At 47.4% G+C, this 26,672-nt stretch overlaps 2 protein-coding genes across 4 annotated transcripts; one reads left to right on the forward strand and one right to left on the reverse strand.

The window, feature by feature from the left end:
- Window positions 1–2,269: 2,269 nt before the first annotated feature.
- LOC122389238 (formin-A-like) lies at window positions 2,270–15,068 on the reverse strand. 2 transcript variants are annotated; one of them, XM_043381073.1, is made up of 5 exons: window positions 14,624–15,068; window positions 14,121–14,319; window positions 13,123–13,206; window positions 3,291–3,379; window positions 2,273–3,009 (listed from the first exon to the last, which is right to left on the reverse strand). In XM_043381073.1, exons 1-5 carry the CDS (start codon window positions 14,674–14,676, stop codon window positions 2,553–2,555), a joined length of 882 nt encoding a protein of 293 aa, XP_043237008.1. In that variant the 5' UTR covers window positions 14,677–15,068; the 3' UTR covers window positions 2,273–2,552. The 2 variants fall into 2 exon arrangements, with proteins under 2 accessions (XP_043237009.1, XP_043237008.1); XM_043381074.1 differs by lacking the exons at window positions 13,123–13,206; window positions 14,121–14,319; window positions 14,624–15,068 and adding an exon at window positions 4,808–4,916 and having other exon boundaries at window positions 2,270–3,009.
- A 279-nt stretch (window positions 15,069–15,347) lies between these two features.
- Window positions 15,348–25,862, forward strand: LOC122389257 (FHF complex subunit HOOK interacting protein 1B-like). 2 transcript variants are annotated; one of them, XM_043381116.1, is made up of 8 exons: window positions 15,384–15,437; window positions 16,816–17,004; window positions 17,265–17,903; window positions 18,373–18,531; window positions 19,071–19,157; window positions 19,903–19,944; window positions 21,177–21,344; window positions 22,913–25,862. In XM_043381116.1, exons 2-8 carry the CDS (start codon window positions 16,843–16,845, stop codon window positions 24,554–24,556), a joined length of 2,901 nt encoding a protein of 966 aa, XP_043237051.1. In that variant the 5' UTR covers window positions 15,384–15,437; window positions 16,816–16,842; the 3' UTR covers window positions 24,557–25,862. The 2 variants fall into 2 exon arrangements, with proteins under 2 accessions (XP_043237052.1, XP_043237051.1); XM_043381117.1 differs by lacking the exon at window positions 19,903–19,944 and having other exon boundaries at window positions 15,348–15,437.
- Window positions 25,863–26,672: the final 810 nt, after the last annotated feature.

The following is a 26,672-nucleotide window of genomic DNA, read 5'->3' on the forward strand; positions in this document are numbered from 1 at the left end:
GTGCACGGCACCCTACTAACCGGTCTCTAGCGATGTGCCAAATTTGAGCACAATCGGCCCAGCCATTCTCGAGATCTGGAAGCGGCACCCTGCACGTGCGCACGTGCAAAATGGGTCCCGACTGGCTTTTGCACGGCACCCTACTAACCGGTCCCTAACTGTGTACCAAATTTGAGCGCAATCGGTCCAGCCGTTCTCGAGATCTGGAAACGACCCCTGCACGTGCGCACGTGCAGCAGCACCCCAACTCTGGCACATGGATATGCAGTGCCTAGTGGGTGCCTACCTACTTGCCAACTTTCAGCGCAATCGGCCAAGTAGTTACCGAAATATTGCAACAATTGCAAAACTGACACCTCTTCGTTTTGCACGTGGCACGTGCATAAGGGGTCACTCACATGCATCGGGAATAGTCCAATACTTGGTAGAAGGAATGAAGCTACCCTATAAAAATTACCGCGTGTAAATCGGTCAAGTGGTTGCTGAGATATAAGCCTCGCAAAAGCGTCCGCACGGCCGGCCGGCCGGCCGGCCGGCCGGCCGGCCGGCCGCTCATACTCAGAAATTTCCGTTATTCTACGTAAGACTCCGCTCGCTTCGCTCGCTCCGTAAAAACACTCATTGCAAGAACAAGGGCATCTTGATGCATACATAGAAGAGAGAGTGGGGCAAAACGTCCACCCGTCGTTTTAGCCCTCCACAGCTTTGGATTTTTTTCGTGACATTGTTAGCTTTGTATTCTGATGAAGAGCTGTGCTCGAAATTATTAATAAACAAGTGTTTTGATCTAACTTTTTCAAACTACGAGGGTAAGGTCATTAATCATTAATCAAGATCTCTCATTTGCTTCGAATAGAGAGATCGCTAAAATTGAATGCAATTCGCCGAAATTGAATGAAGAGATGCCTATTTTGAGTGCAAAAAGGTGTATTTTACGATTTTTAAATGCTGTTTCAATCTAAAGCCGTTTGGAATTTAATTTAACCCGCGCCCGGTCTGCTTATAACGCGACCTGGTGGAGGGGTGGGGGGGGCTATTTTTGCCTCCCTCGTATCTCCGAAACTACTGGACGGAGCCGCAAAATTCAAACGGCGTTCGAAAGCCCTGTCAATTTGTCAACGGAAATCAAATTTCATTGAACTCGGGGTCACTGATGACGTCACAGGTCAGGTCAAAGATAAAATGCTTTGCCGTTCACGGGTCTTCTAGGGAATGCGCTATAACATCGAGTAAAACACATTTTATCGAAAATCAGCGATAGGGCGTCAGTTGCCTGGTACATATGCTGCTATTAGAGGTCACTGATAATACCAGGTCAGGTCACAGGTCAGGTCACCAAGGGTCAGCACATTAACCCAACTTTACTAGGGCTGTGCGATGCATGTTTTATGGCCAATTTTTCATTTCCAACTCAATGGTGTTGGTCATATGACCATCAGGAACGGTTAAAGTCACTTCCTGGTGGAGGTCAGGTCAATGGCAATTTCAAAGTTGATATTTTTGCATAAAATGGGTATCAATTCGATGCAGCTCGTCACGGCGAGTCTAATGGTGGTCTTTGTTTTGCGCTACGTGGTCCATAATTGCCAAAAATTGAGTTTGAGAATTTGACGTCATCATTTTTGAAGTTTTTTTTTTTTTGCTATAACTTGGCCAAAAAAGAGATATCGATCTGAAATTTGGTGTGTAGATAGAACACGGTAGGTACTATCATATATTCCGGTTTTCCCGTGATTCGAAAAACTTTTTGGAATTTTTGGCTAATGTATCCAAAAAATTAGTTTTTTATTTTTGAGGGTCAAAACTACAAACATTTCAAAAATCCGAGACCGCAGTTTTGTAGCCCTGTTAATTCTACAGCTTTAATGTCTATCATTTTTCTGTATTTTCATGGCCTAATATCAGGCATACTTTGCAGGCGAAAGGCAATTTCACGAACACAGAGTGAAAAACCGGGTCTAGCTCAATTGCCCACTGGAAGAACATTGATTTTTCACAAAACCGGCCGATACCTCCCGGGTTTCCCCTATGTTTGATACTCATGATTGATACAGGATTAGATGAAAGAAAAGAAAAGATTGATACAGGAATTTCAGTATGCGGCGCAGTCTGAACTTTGTGTTAGATTTGGACACATTTTGCGAAAAGTGCAAATGAGAGTATACGTTTGGGTGTATAATTTCTAAGGTGTCATATATGTCAAAACCATTGTTTTATCAGGAATGTTCATTGTTTCGTTTCTTGATGTTTCAAAAAAGCTGGGCATTCTTCTCACTTGTATTCAAAACAGATGCAACAACTAGTTTAATCCCATTTTCAGCTCAACAAACCATTTCAACCGACATGAGCGAGAAACGTGACCTAAGAGGGTGCAATAACAGTTCACACGATGCATTGCATTGACTTTTCAAACGCATGACTTAGCGATCAACGTATGCGATGGCACTAAGAACGTCAATGACTGAAAACATCGCACGCAGCGTAGTAAAGGAGTACATAAACACGCAGCGGAGAAGCCACGAGACCACTGCCCAAGCCGACCACCACATCCCTTAGCCGTAAGCGATAACGGGCGGGGGCGGGGGCGGGCCCGGAGGTGGACCGCCGCCACCACCCGGCATCGGCAGCACCAGAATCTGCGGCGGCGGGGGCCCTCCACCGCCGTGTGGTGGCGGCGGCGGCCCGCCTCCTCCGCCGCCTCCGACGGGCAGAACCACAATGGGAGGTCCGCCGGGCGGTGGCGGTGGTGGCGGCGGGGGTCCTCCCCCACCTCCTCCGATTGGCAGTACGATGATGGGCGGAGGCGGAGGAGGGGGCTCCGGAGGCGGAGGACCGCCGCCTCCGCTCGCCACGATGATGATGGGCGGCGGCGGGTGTGACGGCGGCTCCGGCGGCGGCGGCTCGTGCGGAGCGCCGTGCACGTGCACCTCGACCTTCGGTTCTGGCGGCGGCTCCGGTTCCGGTGGCTTGATGATGATGGGCTGCACCACGGGGCTATGGCTTACGAGGCTGCAAAATTGGCAGAAGCAAGTCAACATCAGATAACATAACGAGGACCACGTCCATTACGTGGCGTAGGATTACGTCCGGAATGAATAAGCAGATTTACAGTTTAAAAAACGACATCTTCAGCCACGAAAAGTAAATCACATGATTCCCTTCAGAACTAAAGACAGCCGCAGTTAACTCCCGCAAGCTTTCATGAAATTTATGCTGATATTATAGATAATGTGTCCAACGTATCATAAACTAACTGCTGCACTCAGACCGCTCGAGGGCAATCAACTTACCCTCCATATCCAAATCCTCCGAATCCTCCAAAGAACGGAAAGAATGCCCAGGCTGACGGGGTCAGTCCCAGGATGATGGAAATCAGCACCTGCAACAGGAACACAGAATGCGTCGTCGATATTACATAGACATTGGGCAACCAAGTAACCATATTTCCATGATTAAATTGCCGATCAGTAGCCGAGCTGAATGCATGCACAACAACGTCGCATGACTAATAATTAATTGTCAATTGTCATTTTTATCAGATTTGGACATTTATTTTCCACCACAAAGTTACGTGTCCAAAATTATATCCTAGTTTTTTTTCATAAAAATATTATTCGTACCGGTCAACACACCAGCAGAACATTGAAAATTCTACAGCGTTCATAAAATTATCTTGACAATCCGCTTTTTGTATATGCTACCATCAACGCGATATTATTACGCCCCAAAAATATTTTTTGCCGTCGTTTCGTCAATGAGCATTAAGTAAATTTGGTCAAATCGGGTGGATGTTTGATTGGTTTTTGGTGAAACTGATACCAAATTTGATTAAAATCAGGAAGCTTTTAGGCGCGCTGCGTTAAACTTGGCAGTAAATTTAAATACCTATAAATATGTTTGACTGTGAACTCGTTATTTGATGCCGCATACCCAAAGCCAGGAAGTAGGAACATTATAATTATTGCATGCACTGCTCAATCAAAGAGGCAGTCCTAATCTTTCATTTACTAGTTTTCTGAGTAGCTTTTTCCAACGGAATATTTCAGAACAAAAAAGAAAAACACACAAACAGAAAATAAAAAACATGGAACAAGGTAGGAACCTTTCCATGGGATGATTCACTTCTTATTTCACATTTCGTCGGCCATTTTTTAACCGACAATGGCAAAACGACAAGCGGAAGAATATCAAAACAAAAACTTTTCCCTTCTAACTTCTTGAGTAACTTTACAATACGTAAACTTACTTAAAAAATGGCAAATTCGGATAAACTGGTGCGTTGATATTCGCAGCCAATTCTTATGACGAAAGAAAAAAGAGAGAAAAACAGTCATATAGCGCGGACGCTGGAGGTAAATACATGGCAACATGGTAAATGGTAGCACTAAACCGCACAAACATAAACGTAGCGTTCTCTTTATCAAGTGACAACAATGAAATTACTCGCCCTGAAATAATGACGTGGCTGACCATAACGAACAAGAATTATGGGTACAGTACACAAGCCGATTCAGAGTAGCATCTTCATTCAGAGTAACATCTTTAGATTCTGTTTGCACACAGTCCTGCAATAGGAAAGGCAGATGCTTCCGCCATGAATTAAACTTTTCCTAGTTGCTGTTATTCAATGCTTGTGCAAGTGTGACCCTATTATTATCTCATCCGTGCTATCATTATGTAATGTCATGAATAAATGGTTTATGCAATAACGTCATGCCAACAAGATTCTACCAATGCTGGCTTCCTGAAACTGCACCAAAAAATAGTACCTTCTTATACGACCAGTCCAGTCCCAGAGCGTACTCACCAGCTGTTCCATCGTGGATGCCTGATTGCTCACTGCACCGCCTCTCTACCGCCTCTCTACGCTTATATAGCACCCAGATCATGCCCGGGCAAATGGGACACCAATGGGCTGTAAATATAAACACTCGCCTAATGGGTGGTTTGACCAGGTGAACGGTATCACAGGACAGCCAATGGGTGAGCCCGGATCCGCCACTCGGACTTCAGGCGGCCATCTGAGAACATGATAACTGCCGAGCCGCGCGGGTACGTCGACACGTAGCAGGAAGTTTCGGAAGGCGGTACCTAGTAAGGAAGAAGGCATCGTATGCGATTTGACAACTCAAAATCATTCAGGTGGCATGTTCAAAGCTTGTATAAATGGCCATCAGAGCCCTTAGATCTAGTCGAACGAGTGAAGCTCAATTTGTTTAAAAAGATAACCTTTGCGAAGGCAGAAAACGCAGCAACGTGCTCGGGTCTCCTGAAACCTATAGGCACGCTTTTCATCGTTCGCAGTCTCATCGTCACATCGCTGACAAAATCTGTATATCGTTTGGCTGTCATACATTCAACCTTTTCTAGCAAATCATCTTATGTGATGGGAGCTTCCGAAGTTCAGCTTCTAGCCTAGCTATCATAAAACACCCAGAACCGATTCCTATGGTATTGTCAACATAAATTGCTGCAATCCCATTGCCAGAGGCCAGAGCCATATTACTTCAGCAGAGACCTGTATCTACCAAAACAGCATTCTTGAAAGACATCGATTTTAGTTTTTACCATTGCATAATCCACGCAAAGACACGTGCGATATCGATTTTACCATCGCACAATCCATGCAAAGACACGTGCAGCAAATAGTTCGCAATCTGAAACACAATTTTGAAAGCAGACTCATTACCCCGAGTATCATTTTTACATTTGGCTGGCGATCGAGGACTGAAATTCTAATGAATGAGTTATAAACAACGCCGAATGCGCCCTCTTCCTTACGGAGAATGGGCCATAGCGTTACGGGCGCCATTCAAGTCCAGGTTTTCCCTATCGCGAAGAAAGGAACTTTTATAAACTTTGTTCATTGTTAGAGAAATGTCTTGTGAAAAACTATTGAAAACAGTGCTCGTGTCTCATTGTGTGGATGACTAATCAGCTGTCTATGGTTGTTTTGTGCGTTACGTACGGTGGCTAACACCCAATCCCACCAGCTTCCGGTGCTTGGTAGGTGATGATACAAGGAGATTTATTTGATACAGAGACGTTAACTTTATCAGTAAAATAATTAACCCTACATAAGGACAAAAACCATTCAAAACACGAGGAGAGCATTGAGCTTAATCGGTCTGCGCTCGATTAAAGATCAGTCAAAAAGGCAGACAATCACGTAAATGCATAATCACGCAAATGAAAATGCGCAAACATGTTGAGCATATTGATGAGTCTCCAGACTTTGCTCACCACACAATGATAGCTCGTAACAATGACTATAGAATAACGTCTGTAGCGCATATGTCCCTAAGTTCATTGACAATAAAAATAAAAAAGATCAGGCAGGACTTCTCAGAAGGCGCGCATCAATGTAATTATATCGTGCATTATTCCTGCTGTGTTTTAATTGTCCGTCGATGAGAGGATCGCGCACATAGAAATAAAGATCGCGCAACGTTTACTATGAAAGCTCTCTATGCCAGTAGTTGACCTTTATGCGATATATTGAGAATATGAGCTAAGAACTTATGTAGTGCAGCAAGACGATTATGCTTTGAACTGTCTCTTGTTCTTCATCCAAAGGACGGCATGCTTGACTTTTTTGCTCGTGTCTTTTTTATATCAATCAATCCCAACAACTCCAAAATATAAGCGAAATCATACATTCATTGAGGAAGAAGTTTTTCAAACGTTTTAGCGCCTTTGATTCGTTTTAGCGCCAGAGATGTGCTTTTATCCCGCACCGTAGAGTGTTTACAATTGCTTCACGTGCAAAGAGAGAACCATTATCAGATGTCGTGTAACTGATTTTTTAAGGGACCCTCCCACCTTCAAAAAAGTTAACGAATAGGGTTGGGACCTATCTGCATGCTCTGTATGTTTTGGTAAAATAAAAAAGCTCAGAATTTTTAATGATTTAATTTAAAATCACTTTGTTTAAAAAATGCCTAGTTAGTTCAGAAATTAATTATTTGTGGCTGAAAACAACTTGCTTCTGATTGGTCGGGCTAATCATGACGTCACATGTAGGTATATAACTGTCTGTATATTTGGCGCAGTTGAGACATACATTTTCTATGTATTTTCCTATGGTAAATTGGAGTGATTGGTCGTGTTTTCAGTGTTTCTTTATTTTGCGCTGGTATTGCGTGGCTAAGAAGTTTTATCAAGAATGGCATATACTAAAATGTACCTTTAATAATGGAGCTTCAATATCTGTGAGTTTTATTGGCAAGCGAAAACTGATTTCGCTGTTATTTTATCTGGAAATTACTCATATTTTTTAGGTCAATATTCAAAATATTTTACGAGAACAAGTTGGCACTTTTCTTGATTTTTGCACTCAAATCGCGTGCGATTCAACTGTATTGGAACTTGCAAAGAAGCTTGGTGATTAATTAACTGAGTTGTTATGGCACTGTTTGCAAAGCATGGATAATGAAACTCTGCCAAAGACTTAGCTACATAGCAATGCCTCAAGTAATACGCAGGAGGGACAGAATTCAGAGTCCGATCGAGAAGAATCGGTGCAAATGCTACGAAGACCAGGCAGCTCTGATACAATAGCTAGTCGTCTCACTACTCTCACTCCATTAGACCAGCTGATTCCTGACAGCACCGACTCGGATGCAAAGATGGAGCTCATCTTCCAAGCCAGAAACCAGTTCTTTGATGGAAGATGTGCTGCTGCCTCTGTCTCTGCTTTGTTGGCCACTTTGGACGGGGCGGAGCTCCGCTCCTTGCGTGAGCGGTTATTCGCCTGTCATCCAGAAATAGTTCCTTCGTTTGCTGGCCGTTCCCTGATTAGGTGCAATACGGGGAGCTGTAATCAGGGAAGCAACTTTCCATATGAAAGGGGTGCAGGTGCACCCCCGTCCCCCATCCACTAGAAGTGCACCCCCATAGGCTAAGCGGCGCCCCACACGCCGCCACACACACTTAGCTCTAGAGCAGATGGCGAGGGTGATTTCTCGGCTACATTCCATCTCAGCGTCGTGATGCTTGTGGGCTTGGAAAGCGTCCAGTCGTATGTAGGGTAGTGTAGGGGTAGGGTTGAGTTCAATAAGGTCCTTACATTTGAAAGGTTTGAACAACCCGCAATCAGCACAACATACCACAAGTTAAATAAAAACTACCAAACTCCGCCCAACTAATATTAATAAACATTACAGCCAAACTAATGGCCTAAATAAAAATATATCTCAAATCCTAACAGTTATCGCGGGTGATGGCGCCATGAGTTGCTATTATCCAAAACAGATGCAAATAAACATGTTTGTATGTCCTATGTATGTTTGTTTTAAAAACGTTGCAGCGGCGCTGGGAACTGCAGTCTTAGATCTGGGTATGTTTGGCATCTGCAACTCTTCATATACACATTAACCCTATTTCGGACGGGGAGACCTTTCAGGATTTTCTTGTACAATTGCCAAACGCCGCGAGACATTCAGCTCATATTTGGTGACTTTTTCTAAATGCTCATTGCGCACATCTCAGCAAAAAAAGAAAAAAATGCCGGGTCAGGTCAGGTCAGGTAACCAGAGCGGGTTTGTTGACCCCAACTCAGAAAAGTTTGCAAACACGTCAGAGCTTGAGTTTTTCACGAAGTTATTTCCTCTCATCAAGTCTTCAAAACAGTACCTGCAGTATGTGTCGTTTGTATATCTCAGAATTTTTGATTTGTGACCTGAGGTTAGGTCAGATTCGTGACCTTTACATTGCAAGCCTATGGAAAAGTATTGAAATGCGACCTGCACCTCGAGTAAACGAGTCAAAACCAACCAATTCTTTAAGAATTATGACAAATTATCTTATCTGTAATGATCCAGGTGCCATTTACTGACAGGGACACCGGAGAGGGTTATCTGAGCCGAGATCATGTGAGGTGATATCTACCATACATCAATGCTCACAATACTTACAATATTGACAATGCTTTTGCTTACAACACTTACAATACTTACGATGAGACCAGCAAGCACTCTGCCGTTACAGTTCTAACTTCTGTTTCGAAAAACGACGTTACACACATTCGCTGCAAGCATAACATGTATTGTTTGACAGTAACAAAATACAATTGACATCTGAACCCCAAACGGACCGCCATCCACTCAAATTTTATAACCCTGACCGGTCAGGGGGCGAATGGAGGTCATTTCCTGGGCATTACACTCAGCCCTTGCACAAAATATCTCACCTCACAGTGATCATTACAACAATAGCACCAACTTGATAGTGGATTTCAAAGTACTTGCATCAGCTCTTCCTGCTATTGCAGACGATCATCTCCTCAGGGTAATGTTGTTCGGGACATGAACGAAGATCGTTTTCGGAGTTTCATAAGTGCTACTGCAACAGCCTGGCACAAAACAGGACTTGTACGCTCTTCTCTGCACTTTGCCCTTCAGTATATCACAAAAAAAAATTGTTTAGAATCCATCTTACGCTTCTTTCACAGTCTCCCTTGCCACCGTAGGGCGTAGATAGATTGCTGTTGCTGGTAAGTTAAGGCACGGTAGATAGAAATTACCTCGGTTCTCAACGCCCTTAAGTTATTTTCATAAAAAAGAACAAATAAATGATCAATAAGATGACAGGAATGTAAACATTTTAATCGTAAAGTAGTCCAAATATTGGAATGAGCTTTTGCTTTTCAGCATCCTCCGATTCATCATCTTTATCATTTGAAAATTCGAGGTACATAAAATGTTTATCACGCGCTCATGTTAAACGGGGAATATAGTACACGGCAGACACATCAATTTTTGACACTGAACATTTCATCCGTAAATGTTTTAGCATAATTTAAAGCTAAAAACAGCGCGAATGGCAGAGTGAAGCAAACAACATCTTTCACCGATTGATATAACATGTAATCTGTGGTGCGCCAGATGCGCCATTATTTGTCAACCGCAGAAGGTGACATGTGACGTAACAGCATCAAGAGCATCTTTTTTCAAGAACTTTTGAAAACAAATTTCCTATCTTTCTTCCCCCATTTCTCTCAGCTTATTGATTTTATGAGGCAATGGTATGCACCATAAATTCTGTGAAAATAGTTTGATCATTTTCATGCATTCTTAAAAAAACGAGTTCCCAACCCCATTGGCATAAAAGTGATGTCGCTTGGTTCAGAAAGAGCAAAAACGAATATCTACCAAATTTCATCGAAAAATATACACCGGTTTTCAAGATATTAGACTTTTACCTTTGTTTACTTTTTGGGATCTCCGCTGTTCCTAGCCACTTTATTTGAAAGTGCTGCATTTGTTGCGCGCAAAGCAGCATATACCACCGCGTGCTACCAAACGTTTTAGTAAAAGATTTAAAAATCGTAATATCTCAGCTGACGTCACAAATTCTAAGGGGGCATACCAATGTATGTATTAGCCCCTTAGAATCCGAAAACTGCAAGTTTGAAATTCCATATCTCCGAACCAAAGCATTTTTCGATGTTGTGAGTGCCCAAACCGGTATTTTCAGGCCATGGCCACCAATTTGGCTATCTCAACTCAAAACTAATGTTAACCCTCGCCCGTATTGGTGTTTTTCCAGCCGCGAACGTATAAGGGGGGGTCCGTTGGACCCCCCCTTGCCGTTTCGCCCCTGATCGAGCTAGAGCTTCGCGGAAAAAACGAGCGTGTTGCCCGTGACGAGAGGAAGCCGATGATACCCAATTTTAAGGTCTTAGGTCATTGGTTGACCTTGCAGGTCAGGTCAATGACCCATAAGTCGGGAAAATCGGGACCTGTTAGAACGTCGTAAAGTGTGGCTGCTATGGGGTTTTCGGGGCGCTGATCACGAATATCATGTTAGTTTTGATCACAGATGATGTCTTTATGCATTTAGTCCAGGTCGGGTCAGGTCAGGTCAGGTCAACCAGTAGGGGTCCTGTCGGGTATTCCTAGTAGGTGTCAACCGCCTCTGACAGCTTCGTAACATGTTACGAAGGTACCGAAACTACTTCGTAAACGTTCATATGGTTGCTAAATTCGAATTCAGCTCCAAAAACTGGCCTAGAAACATGTAAAACTCGAAAAAGTGAACCGAGGTCACCAAAGGTCAATGACCTGACCTGACCTTCAGGTGACCTTGACAACCACCTCAATGCATGGGGGTAACATCATATCACATGTTTGAACGCTTGAAACCACGAAAAGACTGCAAACGCGCGGCTAATGCGGGCCGACATACGCCGAATCGCGATTCCGGCCAAACATGGTCTCGAAAAGTAGGTCACAGGTCAAAGGTCATTGGGGTCAGGGTCATGAAATTTTCAGGGTAGGTGTAAAATTGATTGACGCGAGGGTACTGAAAGTTTCGTCGCGATCGGCCGCTTTTTACGCGAGTTATTCGCGAAAAACCATGGGGGGGTCCGTTCGACCCCCCCCCCCCCCTATACGGGCGAGGGTTAAGGTGGAATAGTCACTTTAACCCTATTAGTGGCAGGCTCCTGGCTACCCCATATTAGTGGCAGGGGGGCTGTTTACGACCCCCCCCCCTTGATATCTCGAGATCTAACGGGCCGATTTTCAAAATTCAAACGGCATTCGATTTGGCTCAACGAGATCTACATTTCTAATAAAAATTAAAAAATGTCAATAGGGGGGTAGAGGGGGGTAAAAAAGGGCAAATTGCAGATACATTTTAGACTGTTTATCACGGCCAGGTTTCTGAACCAATCTTAACGCAACTTTTGCCGATCGATAGAGAATGAACCAGGAATTCACATGGATCCTAAAAATATGCATTTTCAAAAATCATAGGCGGATACAGATCATTGAGATTGGGGGTACACAAAAAGTATAGTAAATAAGGTTTTTGTTGGTACTGTTTCTAAAAAGGGTGGCAATGGTCTTGTTATGTTACAATTTTCTTATGAGAGAACGACTAAAATTGTATTCGTCATGCATAGGCGGTGTCAGGGCACCTATGTTGGGAGGTAAAAAATAACCCCCCTTTTTGGACGCCTGGATCCGCCTATTATAGCAAAAACGTGTCAAAAGAGGATGCACAATAACTTTGTATATGTTATCACATGATACCTTTCATTCACTGTTCGTAAAACTGGTGCAGCATCGTGATCTTCGCCCAAATGACTCGCTTCACGAATAGGACCCCCCAGTTCCCAGTGCTCTGGAGCCGCCCCTGGTAAAGTTATGAACTTGAAATTTTCAGGGAATGTGCCCAATTTAGTTTTAGGAAAAGTCAGAAAATTTCAGCATCGTAGTTAGCTTCAGCGGTTTCGGAGATATTCCCGAAAAACCTGAGGGGTGGATAAAAACAACCCCCCCCCCCTGCCACTAATAGGGTTAAGCGTCTAGACGATTAACAAACTGTTAAACGTCTCGTAGACATTTCGTCTAGACTGAAATATGCGGTATTTAGTTAAGAAAGAATGCATTTTTAACCTTTAACCGCCTGAAAGATATCGACGGTACGGGATAAAATTATTAAACCGCTCGTAGGATAGAAAAATATTTTAAACGTCTCGCCTATCGGCTCGACGTAAGATTTACTACTCGCGGTTTAATATAAATTAAGTGTATGCGAAAGAGGCTCCAGAACAAAACGTTCGCAGTAGTGGTCTATTGTTCTCTTCATGTTATATAGTTAGTAACTGAAACACGAGTTTGGTCGCTTTGTGAGTTTATACCTGATTGTAAAGTGTACACAGTGTGTTGTAAAACAACTTCTGTAAAGGTTCCGACATTTCCGTAATTATATTTGGAAGTTTTATGGATATTTCGGTGTGCAGTAATTACCAATAGTTACATATTCATAGCCGCCTTCCAACCAGCATGAGCTAGTAATTCTTTGTTATGATAGCATAATCTCCAAGCTGATCGATCGTCGCTATCAATCCACTATCAAAGTTCAAGCCATAGAATGCCGGCCTGACGATTTAGTAGCCGGCAAGCTTGCAACCTCGGTAACTTACAATACGCTGAGCTTCCCAGTTCCCATCCTTCCACACACCACTCGCACTCAAAGCGCAATGGCGGTCGGTCTCATTCAGTACTGGATGGAAGACTGACTGAGTCCCTATCATAGACGACAAAACAAGACGCATGCAATATGGATATTGGATAGTCAATAGAAGAGAGAGTACAATAATCGGTACATCACCGTGTCGTACTCGTTGTCTTGCTCGTGGTTCTGCTGCGGTTTCGCTGCTGACGCGCTGACTGTGGTTCCCGTCCAGTCAGTGGCCTTAGCACAGATCGGTGCAGGTCAAACCGAGCCGAGACGGCCGGTCACCGCCCGGGGTGACATCAGCGGGCGCCGGGTCGGGCAGGGGCCGGAGCGGGCCGGAGCGGGCCGGTCAGGGCCGGGCCGTGTCGCCACAGTCCCGTGGCCAGGCAACTGGCGTTACGCATACATACTGAGAGCGCCAATGTTGCACGGGATAGAGGCTGCACGAGAAAAGGGTGCAGCCAGTCGCTATATGGCTTGTGAAAGATTATCTCAAACGCATTGAATCCATGTATAAAATCCTAATGATCGTGCGCATTTACACTTATGCAATGAAATTAACCCCGCGTTCGATGTCTCTCGGACGACGAAGATTCTACGTCGCCCGTCCAATCCCGCTCGAGGTCAGCGGGGGCTCGGCTGCGGTTATGGAACGTGATTGGCCGGACGACGTAGAATCTTCGTCGTCCGAGAAACCTCGAACGCGGGTTAAGTCCAGAGGGGTGTTCACGGGCACCGCACACTGCTGCGTGCGGTGTGTGCGGTGCGTCCAGCAGGCGTGGGGGTAGGGGATGGGTAGGCGGTTCTGACGTCACGGCTGCGTGCGGTGGACGGTCCGCTGTGGCCAGTCCCGACCGGCCACAGCGATCGCTGTGTGCGGTGACGGAAGGCTGACGTAGGGACGCAGTGGGCGGAGCTTGGAGGCTGTGTGCGGTCCGACCGCACACAGGGCCCGTGAACAGCCCTCAGCTGTAGCGCTTGGCAGAAGAAACTTTCTCTAAAATTACACCGAGAAGTAACGACACCTTTCTTCACGGGCCATTCTTCATGGCGCAGTGATGAATCCATCAACAGAAAAAACTGCACAGTGAATACATTGACAACTGTCACTGACATATTTTGGTCAACCAAGCATCTGTCCAGTGTCTTACCTGTCGATGACTCGTCCATACACCGACCCGACCGACTGACGCCTGCCACTGCTGTGCGTCTTTCTCCGCCGCTGTTCTCTCGGTCTCGTTTGGCCGTGAACTGACACCAGATACCTCGACGACTAGCGGTGTCGAATTCCACACCGCCGACGCTTCGACGAGACGACGGGCGTCGAAAGCTGACCGGAGACTGTCGCGACTGAAGAGAAGAGGGCGAGGAGGGTGGTCGAGCGACAAACGTTTGTACGAGACTAGGCCGGGGCAAGACTGCTGTTGTGATGAAAGAGATAACTGATGACAAAATTGACATCTTCCATCAGGCCCGGGAACCTCGGGCGCCGGGCGGCGTAATAAATCCGTGGCAACGCTATGGACGTAGTGATTAGTACCAAAATGTTCCCATTCCTACCATGCGTCAACTATGACAATGAACTTACTCGCGCCTACATATTATAAAAAAAAAATATCAAAAACAGTAGGCAAAGAGGAAAAAAGATTCTTACGATAGAAGCAGGAGCGAAGGCAAAAACAATGCACAAAGACCACGAAGCATCATACAAAAAGGGAAAATGAGATAAGCCGTTTCGGTCCTCGCAAATGATCTGATCGCCTTGATCTGATCAGTACCTGTTCCAAAGCTCACTCGGCAAAACGGAAACTGTAGCGTAACCGGAAACTCGTCACGGGAATAAAGATAGGCAAGTAGAAGTTAGAACCGCAAATGCCAGCACATCGTGAGCTTGAATTGCCCCATGAGATTCTTCAAGATATTCTTCGGAATTGCCCTACGATTTCGACCAGTCAGTATCTCTGCTGTCTTATCCACCACGTCCACCTGTCACCTGAACTAAAATTGAATCGCTTTAGACGGGACCTCAGGTTGTAGCTTTATGTTGGGAAAAAGGGCATGACGTATCTGGCTTCGACTGGAAAACGAAAACGAAAAACAGAGTAGAAAAGTTTGAAAGTTGAAAATGACCAAGGCTTGGCATGTACGTAAGTCTTGTGAATGACTATGACGTCATCAATGAAAAGAATTGTATGTTTTTCACAGTACCTATTACGATGGTTCCAAGAAAATTAAAATCGTACACCACTAGATGAAATAATAAGTATCACAAAAATATACTTGGTTATTTTGAGAAATCCAAGAAATAACTAAGAAAGATTTATGTGGGCGAATTGCTAGCGTAGTTTAGGATTGGCTTAGGATGACGACATAAACCCGATTCAACGAGTGGGTAAAGGAAATGTATTGTTTACGGTCGAGTTGCAGCTGTTGTTTTTTCGGTTTTGGGTTTTCATAATGAATGCAAGGTGGGTAAGGTGGGAGGTGCATAAGTGATAGTAAATAGGTGATGGGTATAATGAAATTAGCAATTTTGACGTCATATTTTTACTTAGTGTTATGTGCACTAGTTCATATTTTTTCCGAAGTAGCAGTCGCGTCATTTCCCCGAAACTGAAGCTGTAGGTCAAGGTTGATGATGATCTCGTTGGCTGACGCTCACGCTGGGCCTTCATAATTCAGAATCATGATTTATATTTTTTGTCTAATATTTCTCCATTATTCATCCCATGCTTTGATTTTGTCCATCTAATATGTCAACCTTTTTTAGGTTATGTGGTTTTGCACTTTTGCAGTGCCTGGTCTTAAAAACTTCAAGCTAGACCAATACCGACGGCTCCGGGTTTGCTGCGTAGTCTTATTCTGACCCTAAATACCACTTGGAATCTGCAACAGTTAACTAAAAATTAGTCCTAACATGCACTTAAATTTTGAATCCTACAATTAATAAAGTACAGTTGTTAATGAGTTTTAGGAATATTGTTTGAGTGAAGTGAGTTATATCATGTCCTTAAGTGTCTGATGAAGAATAAGCTTGGGAATTGGGATGTATTTTAATGTTAAGGTGAAGTTAGTCCATGCCATTCAATGTGGAATTCTCATTCACCGCACCATCGCAAGTCAACATCCAATCCCATAATTCACAAATGTTGTGCACCACGTTCATGAACTTCTGCGCCCATGAAATACAGCTACTGTTACATTGAGCTTGTTTGAAGTCTAGTTTCACGGATTCATTTTGCTTCAAAGGTGCAAATTGTCTGTTTTATCGACTTACAGTTTCCAGCTTTGTTATATTTGGATTGGAAACAATTGAAGTTGTATGTGAAGCTGCTATAAGCCTTTAGTGAAGTTTCTATTCTATTATCTGGTATCACCATTCACCTGTGGTTCTAGTTTGGATTGACTGCTCAAGGGTACTGCAGGAATTTTGACACAATGTTCTTGATTGTAGGTTGAACATAAAGTATAAACTGAACATTTGCATGACTTTGTGGTAGTTTAGTTGTTTCAAATGGCAAAGCACAACATTGGAGCTGCAAGCCAGTCTCATTTGAAATGTCAAAATATAATTTGGAGTGGTAAGCCAGTCATTCTTACCCATAGCAATTAAACCCCCTCCATCCCCCCCCCCCAAAAAAAAAAATCCAGATCTGTTGACAGGATAAAAATAAAATGCCTCCATTCTAATCAAGATAAAGGAAGACATTGAAAGGATTAAAAGAGATATTGTCTTCATACATTGCACCATCCACACAGCAGCTCTGAATAAGACGATGTTTCTGTTAGTAACGCAGTTGTGTAGTCTGGGACAACCTTGACTGATACTTCCTCCACCTCTCACAGATGGATGGGGGCTAGAAGAGCAGCAGAATGAGTGGCTGGCTGGCGCGCGGCTCCCAGCGCGGCGAGGCGCTCATGTCCCGGTTCCGGGGTGCCTCGCCACTCAAGGACAAGGACCTGGATGCTGTTGCCTGCTTTGAGAGCTTCCGCATTCACTGGCAGCAGGCATGGGAGATGATGCAGGCTCATCAGGTATGCAGCTGACTCATATAGTGTTGAACCATGCTGCATAAGAAGATATGGCTGAAAGTAATTGTAAAAACCCTCCAGCACACTCAATTCCCTTCGCTGTCCTTGCTGGTGGTAGCTAGTTGCAGTTACACCTGTTTGCCACTTGCTAGTAATTCTGCTTTGTTATTTTGAAAATGCCTAAAGACCTATGACTTTTTCGGACTGAAATGATTCACAGACTGGTGACGGCGATCGTAATCCGACCCTCCGGTTGTTGCCAGGGTCCGGACGTCACCACTACCGACGACGTCAACTGCGTGCTCAACCACGTGGACCAGGTGTGCACGCTGCTCATGTGGGACCTGAAGGACGCCGAGCAGGCGGCCGGTGCCGGCTCGGCCGCCGACGGCCTGCCGGACCCTTCCGCGCCGCGCCGACTGCGCATCTTCGACCTGTTCCTCAGCGAGCGGGTGCTGGAGCGCCTGCTGGACTGGAGCGCGCTCTGCGGCCCGTTTGAAGAGCAGCTGCGCCTGGAGCAGCTGCGCATCTACGAGCAGCTGCTGCGCCAGGCGGCGCCGGCGCTGCTGGTGCAGCGCGCCGTGCTGCGCCCGCTGACGTCGCTGCTGGCCGGCTGCCGCGCCGCCGAGCAGCCCGTGGAGCTGCACCGGCGGCTGGTGCTGGTGCTGGCGCAGCTGTGCGCCGCGCTGCACCGCCAGCCGCCGCTGCTCGACCTCTTTCTCGGGCTGGACGAGGACGGCCAGCCGACCAGTTTTGGCGTGTTCGCGATGCTTGTTGACTTTGTGCACCGTGATGGTGTGATTGGACGCACTGACCGCGAGGCGCTGCTCCTGTGCATGAGGCTGTCGCGAGAGAACCTCCAGCTGGCCCAGTATATCGTACAGCACTCCAACTTCTGTCCGGTAAGAATGAGGCGGGGAATGATGGCCGGATGGGATTCTATTGGATTTACGAGAACATTTCCGTTGTCTAACCTTACGTTTTCCGTCGGGCAAGATACTGGCCACCGGTCTGAGCGGTCTGTTCTCTGTGCTACCGGTAACTCGGTGCTACCTTACGCGGTTGTTACGTTACGTTGTTAGGTGACTTACGTTTCCACGCCACTTTACGTTGTTACCTTACGTTATTACGTTTTTCGTCGTTCAGGTGCTGGCAATAGCTGGTCTGGGTGGTATATTCTGAACCTCGCCGACTCTGTGTTGGATCACGTTGTTATGTTGCACTGTTACTTTCCGTTGTTACGTTACGTTGTTACGTTTTCCGTTGTGTAGGTGCTGGCCACCGGTCTGAGCGGTCTCTCCTCTGTCTCATTGTTAAGTTATTTTATTACGTTACGTACTGCTTTACGCTGTAACGTTCTCTTTTCCCCAGGTGCTGGCCACCGGTTTGAGCGGTCTCTACTCTGTGCTACCACGGAAACTACTGGTAGTCACCGAGGACAGGTACCAGCTGCTGAGCGCCGATTCCAAACAGGTGCCCGAGCTGCACAGCTTCGTCTGCTCGCTCGACTTCTGCAACTCTGTGCTGCAGGTATGTTAGGAAAGGGCTGACTGGGATAGTTTTACACTGGCCGAGTAGCTTGACAGCGTGGGAGGCTATTTAGGAAGGAAGATGGTGCTCCAAGTGAGTCAAAGCTGAGGCAAATCGGTCGGCGGCCGCTCCTGATCCGGAATGTGATACCGGATAGCGGAGACGGAAATTGGTCGTAAATGGAGACCGATTTAGCCGTGGACGATGAATGTGGGCGGAGATGTTGTGATTGATACGGCGGAACGGTCTGAGTTGTGTAATCTCGATCTGAAAATACCCGTCATGGCGGCGATGCTTTCGAATTTACAGCTTTAGATTTCGGACTATTGATTTGGACTCCGAGTTTATTTTGATGATCCTGGCAAAGCTATTTCGTTCTATTTTAATTTTGCAACCGCTTATTTCTCCTTAGAATGTGTTGCATGTAACTCTTTAGCAAAGTTCCGCTATTCATGGACTTCAGTGATGAGTCAGCACGCCAGACAGGCCAGGCCTCCCATCCCGTCTACATTACCACTAACTACGTTTGTATGTTTCAGGTGTGCCATCCGCTGATTGCCGATCAGCTGTTGGACTACGTGTACCAGGGGTTTCTGGTGTCGGTCATGGGACCGGCACTGCACCAGGTAAGGAACTGAGAGCGGACAGAGGAGTCGATGAGAAGGCTCCCACACGCCCTGGGCGGACTACCACCCGCACAGTTTGCACTGGGTTCACTGCAGTCAGCACCTGTACAGTGTACATGGTCGTTGGTTAGCTTAGTACGACCGTTACCGGCTATGTACGGTGTTTTCCCGTCATCCTGAGAGCTTGTTGAATATTTACATGGTGTCGAACATGTGAATTCTTCGGCATAATCTCGGAATTTCCTTAGCTAAGAATTTCATATGTTCCCCTTTCCTTTCCTTTTATCAAGTTATGTGTTGAACTGTTAACGTTAAAATATAATAGCTGTCAGTTTTTAGAAGCGTTGCATAATTGCTGCCATCTTTTATGACTACTGGGACTTATTTGTAAGGTCCGCTGGCCGAGCCCTTACCTATTAACGCAGAATTGTCGACGATATGTCTAGTCCCGATTTAATTCGCTCTAGATTGGGTATACCCCATCACTGTCACACACCGCAACCGATTCTTACCGTGTGATCACACAGTTACCATATTTGCATATTTTGCACTACCTATGTCTTTTGGTTCATTGGTATCATTTGGTTCTCAAGCCTTGTCACGTTTTACTTTTCATGTTTTACCCGCTTCTGTTCCGTCTCCCATTCCTTCATTTCTCTGTTCATTGTCGTACAGTCCATCCGTCCCTCCCTGCTCCGCTCCTTCCCCCTCTGGTCACGTCTTTAACCACCACGTCTTTGCACAGGGGGGCTCTGCCGCCGCAGCACAAGGCGCCTCCCCAGATTCGGTTAGTCAGCCAATAGTGGATGATTCGTATAACCCGGCTGCCTGCCACACTGCCCGTAGGCGTTCTTATGCTTATTTATGCCCGTGCTGCGTAGAGTTACACTAAATCGCATGCTAGCTAAATGTGTGCGATTCTGTCTTACCCCCAGCCGAGCTCTGCTCACCCGTATGGCCGAGCTACCTTTCCCTGCTGATGCGGCAGCCGAGCGGTGTGCTCGGCTACCTCTTCCCTTTTGATGCTACTTGCTTCGTTCCTTATAGTAGATATAGCGCATTGCAATGCGACTGGATCGTGTTGTAATACGGCCGACAGAGCCATGCCAGAGCTAGACTAGCTGTAGAGAGACGTAGCGAATGTGTATAACGCCGTGCTTAGTTGATCCGCGCTAGTCAACTGTTTGACGCAGCCGCTTTAGCTAGTTGTCACCAGTTGACGGTAGCTATGGTTATAGTCATGCAACTGACCGGGCTCTCCAATGTTCACCTATGAATTCATAAGGGTTTTATTAAGAGCTGAATGGCAATGCTTTTCACCTGACGTAATAGCTTTGATATGATTCCAAAATAATAGTTGTGTGTACTATGCACGGTTTATTATATTGCTGCAAGCAAATAACAATTTCCCTGTGCTCATTTCATTGCAGTAATTGTTCTGTCATTGCTTCTTTTAACACTTACGTGTTTTCTAGCTGTTGCCTTTTCCGTGCGAATGACTGCGGTATTGGTCTAACAAGACTGATGATGACCTGATGATGTTTATGTCGTAGCGTCGCTTGTTTGTTTCATAAACGGAGTCAATGTAAACACGGGTCTATGTAGATTGTAGATATGTCCGTCAACGTGTACCGTGTCGATGAGCAGCCGTGTAAACAAGGCATCTTGGGTGGCTCCAACGCACAGCTTCGACCCGTTGATTACTATATTGGAGGCTGGAGCCAAATCCCTTTTGAATAAAAACAAACTATATGGTAGCATATCGAACAGCATCGATGCCTGATGCGTCTCTTTTCATCAAATTCCGATAGGTACCTTGACGCCATATATTGGTAAAGTGATTATCTAGTTTCCTTCGAGGCGCTGTACACGCGTGTGCAGCACGTTTTCATCGTAGATGATAGTCTGAAATCTATTTTCGTCGTCTTCATTTATTCGGAGGAGCGTCTTACACCCGCCCACATCTTTGTCCGCTAGCTATCTCACCCCACCTCACCCCTCTCGTCTCCCGTTCTACAGAACTCGATGGAGGAGATAATCACGGCCACGGCGTACCTGGACCTATTTCTGCGCAGTATCGACCAGCCGGGACTGGTGCGCACCTTTCTGCGGCTGATCCTGGCGCACCGCTACGAGGAGCGGCGCATCATCGACACCCTGGTGCAGCGCATCGCAGCCACCTCCAAGGTACGGCGCGGCAGTGGGTTGGGGGGGGGGGGGGCAGTGGGTATGAACCAGTGTTCCATTTTTCAGACTTTTTTGGTGGCAAATCACACCTGATGGGGAAAATATTTTCATCCCTAAAATATAAATGACTGACTTTACTTCATCTCTGAAAAAGGTTTCATGCATTCGAACAGCCAGTTTACATACTTTCTTTTTTCTAATCCTAGGATTTTTTTCTTCATCAGCACACCCAACCAAAATCCAATTTTAGAACACTGGTATGAACAGGGAGTATGTGGGAGTGCGGAGTGGGTGGATGTGGGAAAGATAGCCGATGGTTAGCAAGGATTATGGTTACAATTATGTCGACGTTGATGAGAGTCGTCACTCAGACTGTCAATATGAGCAATGAGAATATTGCTACCGATCATGCTATCAATTTTGATGGATGATTTCCTAGTGGTATCAGCTAGGATGCCTGGGAACTACATGCATTTTATGTTTTGTATCGTTCCTTGTGGAACGTCATTTCACCCTTTCGTTTTCACCCATCTTTCCACACGCTGCTCGATTCCGATAATTAGCCCATAACCCATTACGATCACCTTCTGCGTTGGGACAGTCAAACACCCACACACACGGATAGAACTACGAACTGTCCGAAGACTGCCGTTTTGAGAACCCTTCTTGGCTGGCCGGCTGGGAACGGACTGTGTGCGAGGCGTGAATAGATCATAAAACTGCCGCCGATCAGCCGCAGAGCCAGCCTCCGGAACGGAACGGTCGGGAACGCGGCGCCTTACGGACTGGTCACGGTCCGGTCGCCGGAGCTCGGCGTTATTACGGAGAGCTGGACAGCGCCGGGTAGTGGGTGGATTGGGTTGCTGGCCGTGGTCACGACATGGACAGTGGCAGCGTCCGTTTGACTTTGGTTTGAGCCGTGTTGTAGACGTCTCTGAGCGTGGCGGGGGGGGGGGAGGGAATGGAGTAGCAGCACCGAGTTTTTTAACACTGAAATATCGCGGGAATTCCCCTGAGACTCAGCACTCAGCAGCCTTACAGGTGGAGCTAATTGCAAAACTTTCCCGGCAGGAAAGCCGGATGAATCAACTATGAAAGGACACTTATTCGAAGCCTGCAAGACATATTTCACAATAACATAGCATGCAGTACTTCGATATTCCCCCGTAGTCTGCAGACCATGGTGGCATGTAAAGATGTTTATAGAAGAGCTAAGTTTCCCTTCTCCGACTCAGTGACAGAGACGGAATCAGTGAGACATTGGGTGGTATGACGTCACATGTGTGTACACTGTACAGTCGTTAGTGGTGTGACGTAATCAGCCTCAGACTGAACGCGTGATTGCGTGTCGTGTGTGGTTTTGTGTGTGGAAGTAGCACATGCATGTTCTCACGTCTATGACCTTGACATTGGGTAGTATCACTTCTATCGGTGGGACGCATAAAAAGATTGAGCTTGTCTCTTGCTAGTTAAGTGGTGACATCATACGATGATGCATACAGATTACAGATGCCTTTAACGTGTTTCATCAGCCCACTGACGTCTGTTTTTTTTTTCTTCTCCGGCAGTTGTGCGTGGTGACGCTCTCGCTTCTCCACACCCTGCTGGATTTGAACTGTGAGGACGTGATGCTGGAGCTGGTGTTCCGCCACCTGCTGCCCTGCACTCACGTCATGGTCTCTCAGCGGACCCGCGTCAGGGAGCCCGACCAACACGGTGGGACGGCCCGCAAACTGCTCGAGCTCGTACCGGCCTGTTGTGGCCCGCCGCCCGGCGCCACACGGCCCTCGGAGGTGGGTAAAGGTGACGGCAGTAATGGAAGACAGCAGCTCAGCCAGTCCTCTTCGGCACCTCCGGCCGGAGGAGCGGCAACGACTCCAGCGGCGGCACCCGGTGGGAAGCAGTCAGCAAGACAACCTTCAAAACAGCCACAGAAGAAGGCGTCCAAACAGTCGTCCAGCCCCGCTCAGCCTCCGTCTTTGACGGTGGACGGCGCCGCGGAATCGACCGCCTCCCCTGCTCCAGTCGAGTTCGCGCTACAGTCGCACATGAGCGAGTTCTTCGAGTATACCATGGACGCTCGGGCGGGCGTGCGCGCGTGCAGACGCGGCTGTGCGGGCTGGACGCACGCGTATGATGGTGTGCACCCGTCCCCCACCGATGCGTACCGAATGCTGCGAGCGGGAGACTCACCTCCGCCGCCCTCTGCGGAAAGGAACGGGGAACACCCACCCGAGCCCACAGTGGACGAGACGGGCTCGATCGGGGAGAGCAGTGGCTACCAGAGTTTCAACCCGCGCCTGTCACCGTCGCCGCCCCCCGGCGCGCCCGAAGATGCGCTGTTCTGGGCTCTGGTGGAGCGCGTGCCGACGCCGGAAGAACTGCCCACCCTGGAGACGAGTTGTGCGGAGCTGGATGAGGCCCTGGCCAGTTTGGGTGTGATACCGACATCTGAGGAGATGAACGGGGACGAGGTGGCTGTAGAAGGACGTCCTCCGCTTCCACTGCCGCTCCAGCTAGTGCCCGAAGACGGCGAGCAGGTGCGAGAAACCCCTCAGAGTCCGACCGAGATGTTTGGTCTGACACCTAGCATGGGCCCGTTCCTGGACTTGCTGCTGACTAGGTTGGAGGAGGCGACCACCAACGGCCTCCAGTTGAACCTACAGTTGATGACGGTGCTCACAAGGCTCAGTCTCTACCCCCAGCCACTACTCAGGTCGTGTCTTCTGGACCAGTCGATAGTGCTACAGCCCAGCGTTCGCTCGCTGCTGCAGACGCTCGGAAAGCTCAAGCACCGGATCGACGTGGCGACGGCAGCGCTGCCACAGCTCTCTGAGCTCGTGCGATGGGCTCGGGCCCGGCTAGCCGCGCGTGAGGAGCAGCCGGTGGCCGGTTCTGCTCCCCCCGCTCCGGCGACGAAGTCTGAGCCGCGCCGACTGAGTCTGAACTCTGTGGCGTCCATGCTGCGACGCTCGTTGGGTGGCTCTGGCGGGGGCGGGGGCGGTGGAGAGCGACCCCTCGAGCCGACCGCTGACGGGTTCCGGTACACCCCTCGGCCGGCCTCGAGCGGCAGCCGGCCGGCGGCGGAGGATGGCGCTGCGCGTCGGCTCGTCACGGCCGCTGTGCTGTTGGAACAGTGGCTGCTCGAACTGGCCGCCGTCTCGCAGGAGCACGCCGTCGCCTGTGAGTACTGGGAGTTCAGCTGCTTCTGACCGAACTCTTAGTACCCTCGCAGTCGGTGAAATGACACTGGAGTTGTGAGTAGGCGAAGGTGAGCTCCTTGCGAGCGAGTTGGCCAGCCGGAGTCAATGAGTGTCGGAGTCGGAGTCAATTTTACGGGCTGTAGTTGTCCCACTTTTACCCACCTGATCCCGCTGCACGCGTCGCCTGCTCCTCAACACTCACACATCCCTCCAAAGCACACCGTCCCAAAGTGTTACACACTATTTACACACGTCACACTCACTCGACACTATCCGTGACGGTTTTTTCGACCCCTCTCAGACCAGTCGCTTCTAAAGGAATCTCGTCGATTGTCATCAGATCTGCGATCGCTTTCAGCCGGTGCACCGTCCCCAGGGTAACTCAATGTGGTGGGTAGGCAAGTCATTCATATTTGTAACCGCACTAAGCACAAACACGTGTCCCATTTCACAGTCGTGTAACATCTTCAACCGTGCTATTTAAGGCTCACTTCGCTGATCTGTTCTTGCGAATCTCAGCTGCCCAATGTTCTGGCGGCTATGTTGTCTGATATTAACCCGGCAATCTCAGCTACTGTCATGGCTTTGGGCGTCGGTCTTGAAGTCTGTCGGGTGGTTCATAGAGTCGTTATTTGGGCCGCAAAAACGCATCGTATCGAGTCACAGCGATCGGTCGTTTCTCTGTTTATTTTCGCTGTTTGTTACGTGTGACGCGGTCGCCTGTGTTTGTTTCGGTGTGGGCGCCATGCGTTTGTTCGGTGGCCCGTTTCAGGCAGGAGTGTTGTTTTGTGTGACCCGAAGGGGCCGCTAGAGGTGGGAACGACAGTAGGTAGGCGACGATCGGCGACCCCCGTCGTGTCGTGTGTTCGCGTGTGCTGTGCTCATGGCGGGTCCGCCGTGCGACGCTGCTGCCACCCTGCGGCTGGACGCGGTACTATTCTCAGAGAGCCCGTGTGGAGTGAGCCCCTGGGAGTGAGCTGTATAAGATGAGGAGTTTGAACGAACGTTCAGCGAGATGCCCAGTCATTAGAAACTACCACAGTCGACGAGTGAATAGGTGAACGAAATGGCGCACGAGGCTTGTTGATGATACCTGCTGCTTTCGTGCAATGACTCAGAACTGACCTGAAGTGCGTGCGCTACTTGTGATTATTTTCAAGGAATTGCAAAGTATTTTGACTAGATTGACTTGCGCTTGGCGGTATTAGCAGTTTGCCCCTACGAGACGGCGGCTCTGTACTCGCTCATGTTATCAGGAGGGGGTGGTGCAGACTTGTAACGGTTTATGTGCTGCAATAAAACAATATTTTGCTTATGATGACGTGTTACCGATTCGCTGAACGAAAGGGAACATCGGAAGCGGTTTTAGTACGAGAACAAATAAGTTGGAACTTTGGAGATATACCCAAATGTCAGCGTATTTACGCTGTTTCTCGAAAAGCAAAATTTGACCCAGGCTCTTCTAGTTACTTCGGTCTACACAAACACATACACCGGAACCCGGTCCTGGATTTTCCATAGTTCGAGGCAATTTCTTTCGACTTGTGCGTGGATGACTTAGATATAACAGAGAGATGACGTGACCCGCAACAAGGCACGGGCCACTGCGGAGATCCCATCGTAAAATGTCGTCACTAGTATGGGGCTCACGCGCTCTTATATGGCTCTTGGGCGACACAGTAACAACGGGCAAGCGATATGTAACATCCAAGAAGTCAAAATCAATGGCGCGAAAAGGGGGATAAGGGCTTTGCTAAAATTTCCTCGCTAATGCCTCAAAGATGTGTTGCCATTTTACGGTACACCTTTGATCTTACCGCACTTGCTTTGAAAATTTCAGACCCTCTGGGAGGAGTGTTTTGAATTCTCATTCCCTCTCAAATTCGGCTTCTGGGCCTTGTAGCGAAACGCAGTAGGCGGCAGGGGTGTCGTTTTGTATAGGCCTGGTAGGGCTCGAGCCCTACCAATGTTTATTTGGGCTCTACCAATTTTCCCTGAGCCCTACCAATATTTTGTCAGCCACCACTTGATAAAAAAGGAAAATGATAAAAATAAGCAACTTAACACATACACATCTAAGGTTCTAACCACGGTAAGCACATGTAGCTGGAAGTGAGGTGTCGTG

This window comes from Amphibalanus amphitrite, unplaced genomic scaffold (genome assembly GCF_019059575.1).
Source record: "Amphibalanus amphitrite isolate SeventyFive unplaced genomic scaffold, NRLGWU_Aamphi_draft 000350F_arrow, whole genome shotgun sequence".
Classification (NCBI taxonomy): domain Eukaryota; kingdom Metazoa; phylum Arthropoda; class Thecostraca; order Balanomorpha; family Balanidae; genus Amphibalanus; species Amphibalanus amphitrite.

Coding starts and splice junctions, on each gene's coding strand:
- LOC122389257 (XM_043381116.1), top strand. CDS start 16,843: ATGAGTGGCTGGCTGGCGCGCGGCTCCCAGCGCGGCGAGGCGCTCATG. Junction 17,904..18,372: donor AGCACTCCAACTTCTGTCCG/GTAAGAATGAGG, acceptor TCTTTTCCCCAG/GTGCTGGCCACCGGTTTGAG. Junction 21,345..22,912: donor GCATCGCAGCCACCTCCAAG/GTACGGCGCGGC, acceptor CTTCTCCGGCAG/TTGTGCGTGGTGACGCTCTC.
- LOC122389238 (XM_043381073.1), bottom strand. CDS start 14,676: ATGATGCTTCGTGGTCTTTGTGCATTGTTTTTGCCTTCGCTCCTGCTT. Junction 14,320..14,623: donor CCTTCGCTCCTGCTTCTATC/GTAAGAATCTTT, acceptor TCTTCTCTTCAG/TCGCGACAGTCTCCGGTCAG. Junction 13,207..14,120: donor TATGGACGAGTCATCGACAG/GTAAGACACTGG, acceptor ATCTGTGCTAAG/GCCACTGACTGGACGGGAAC.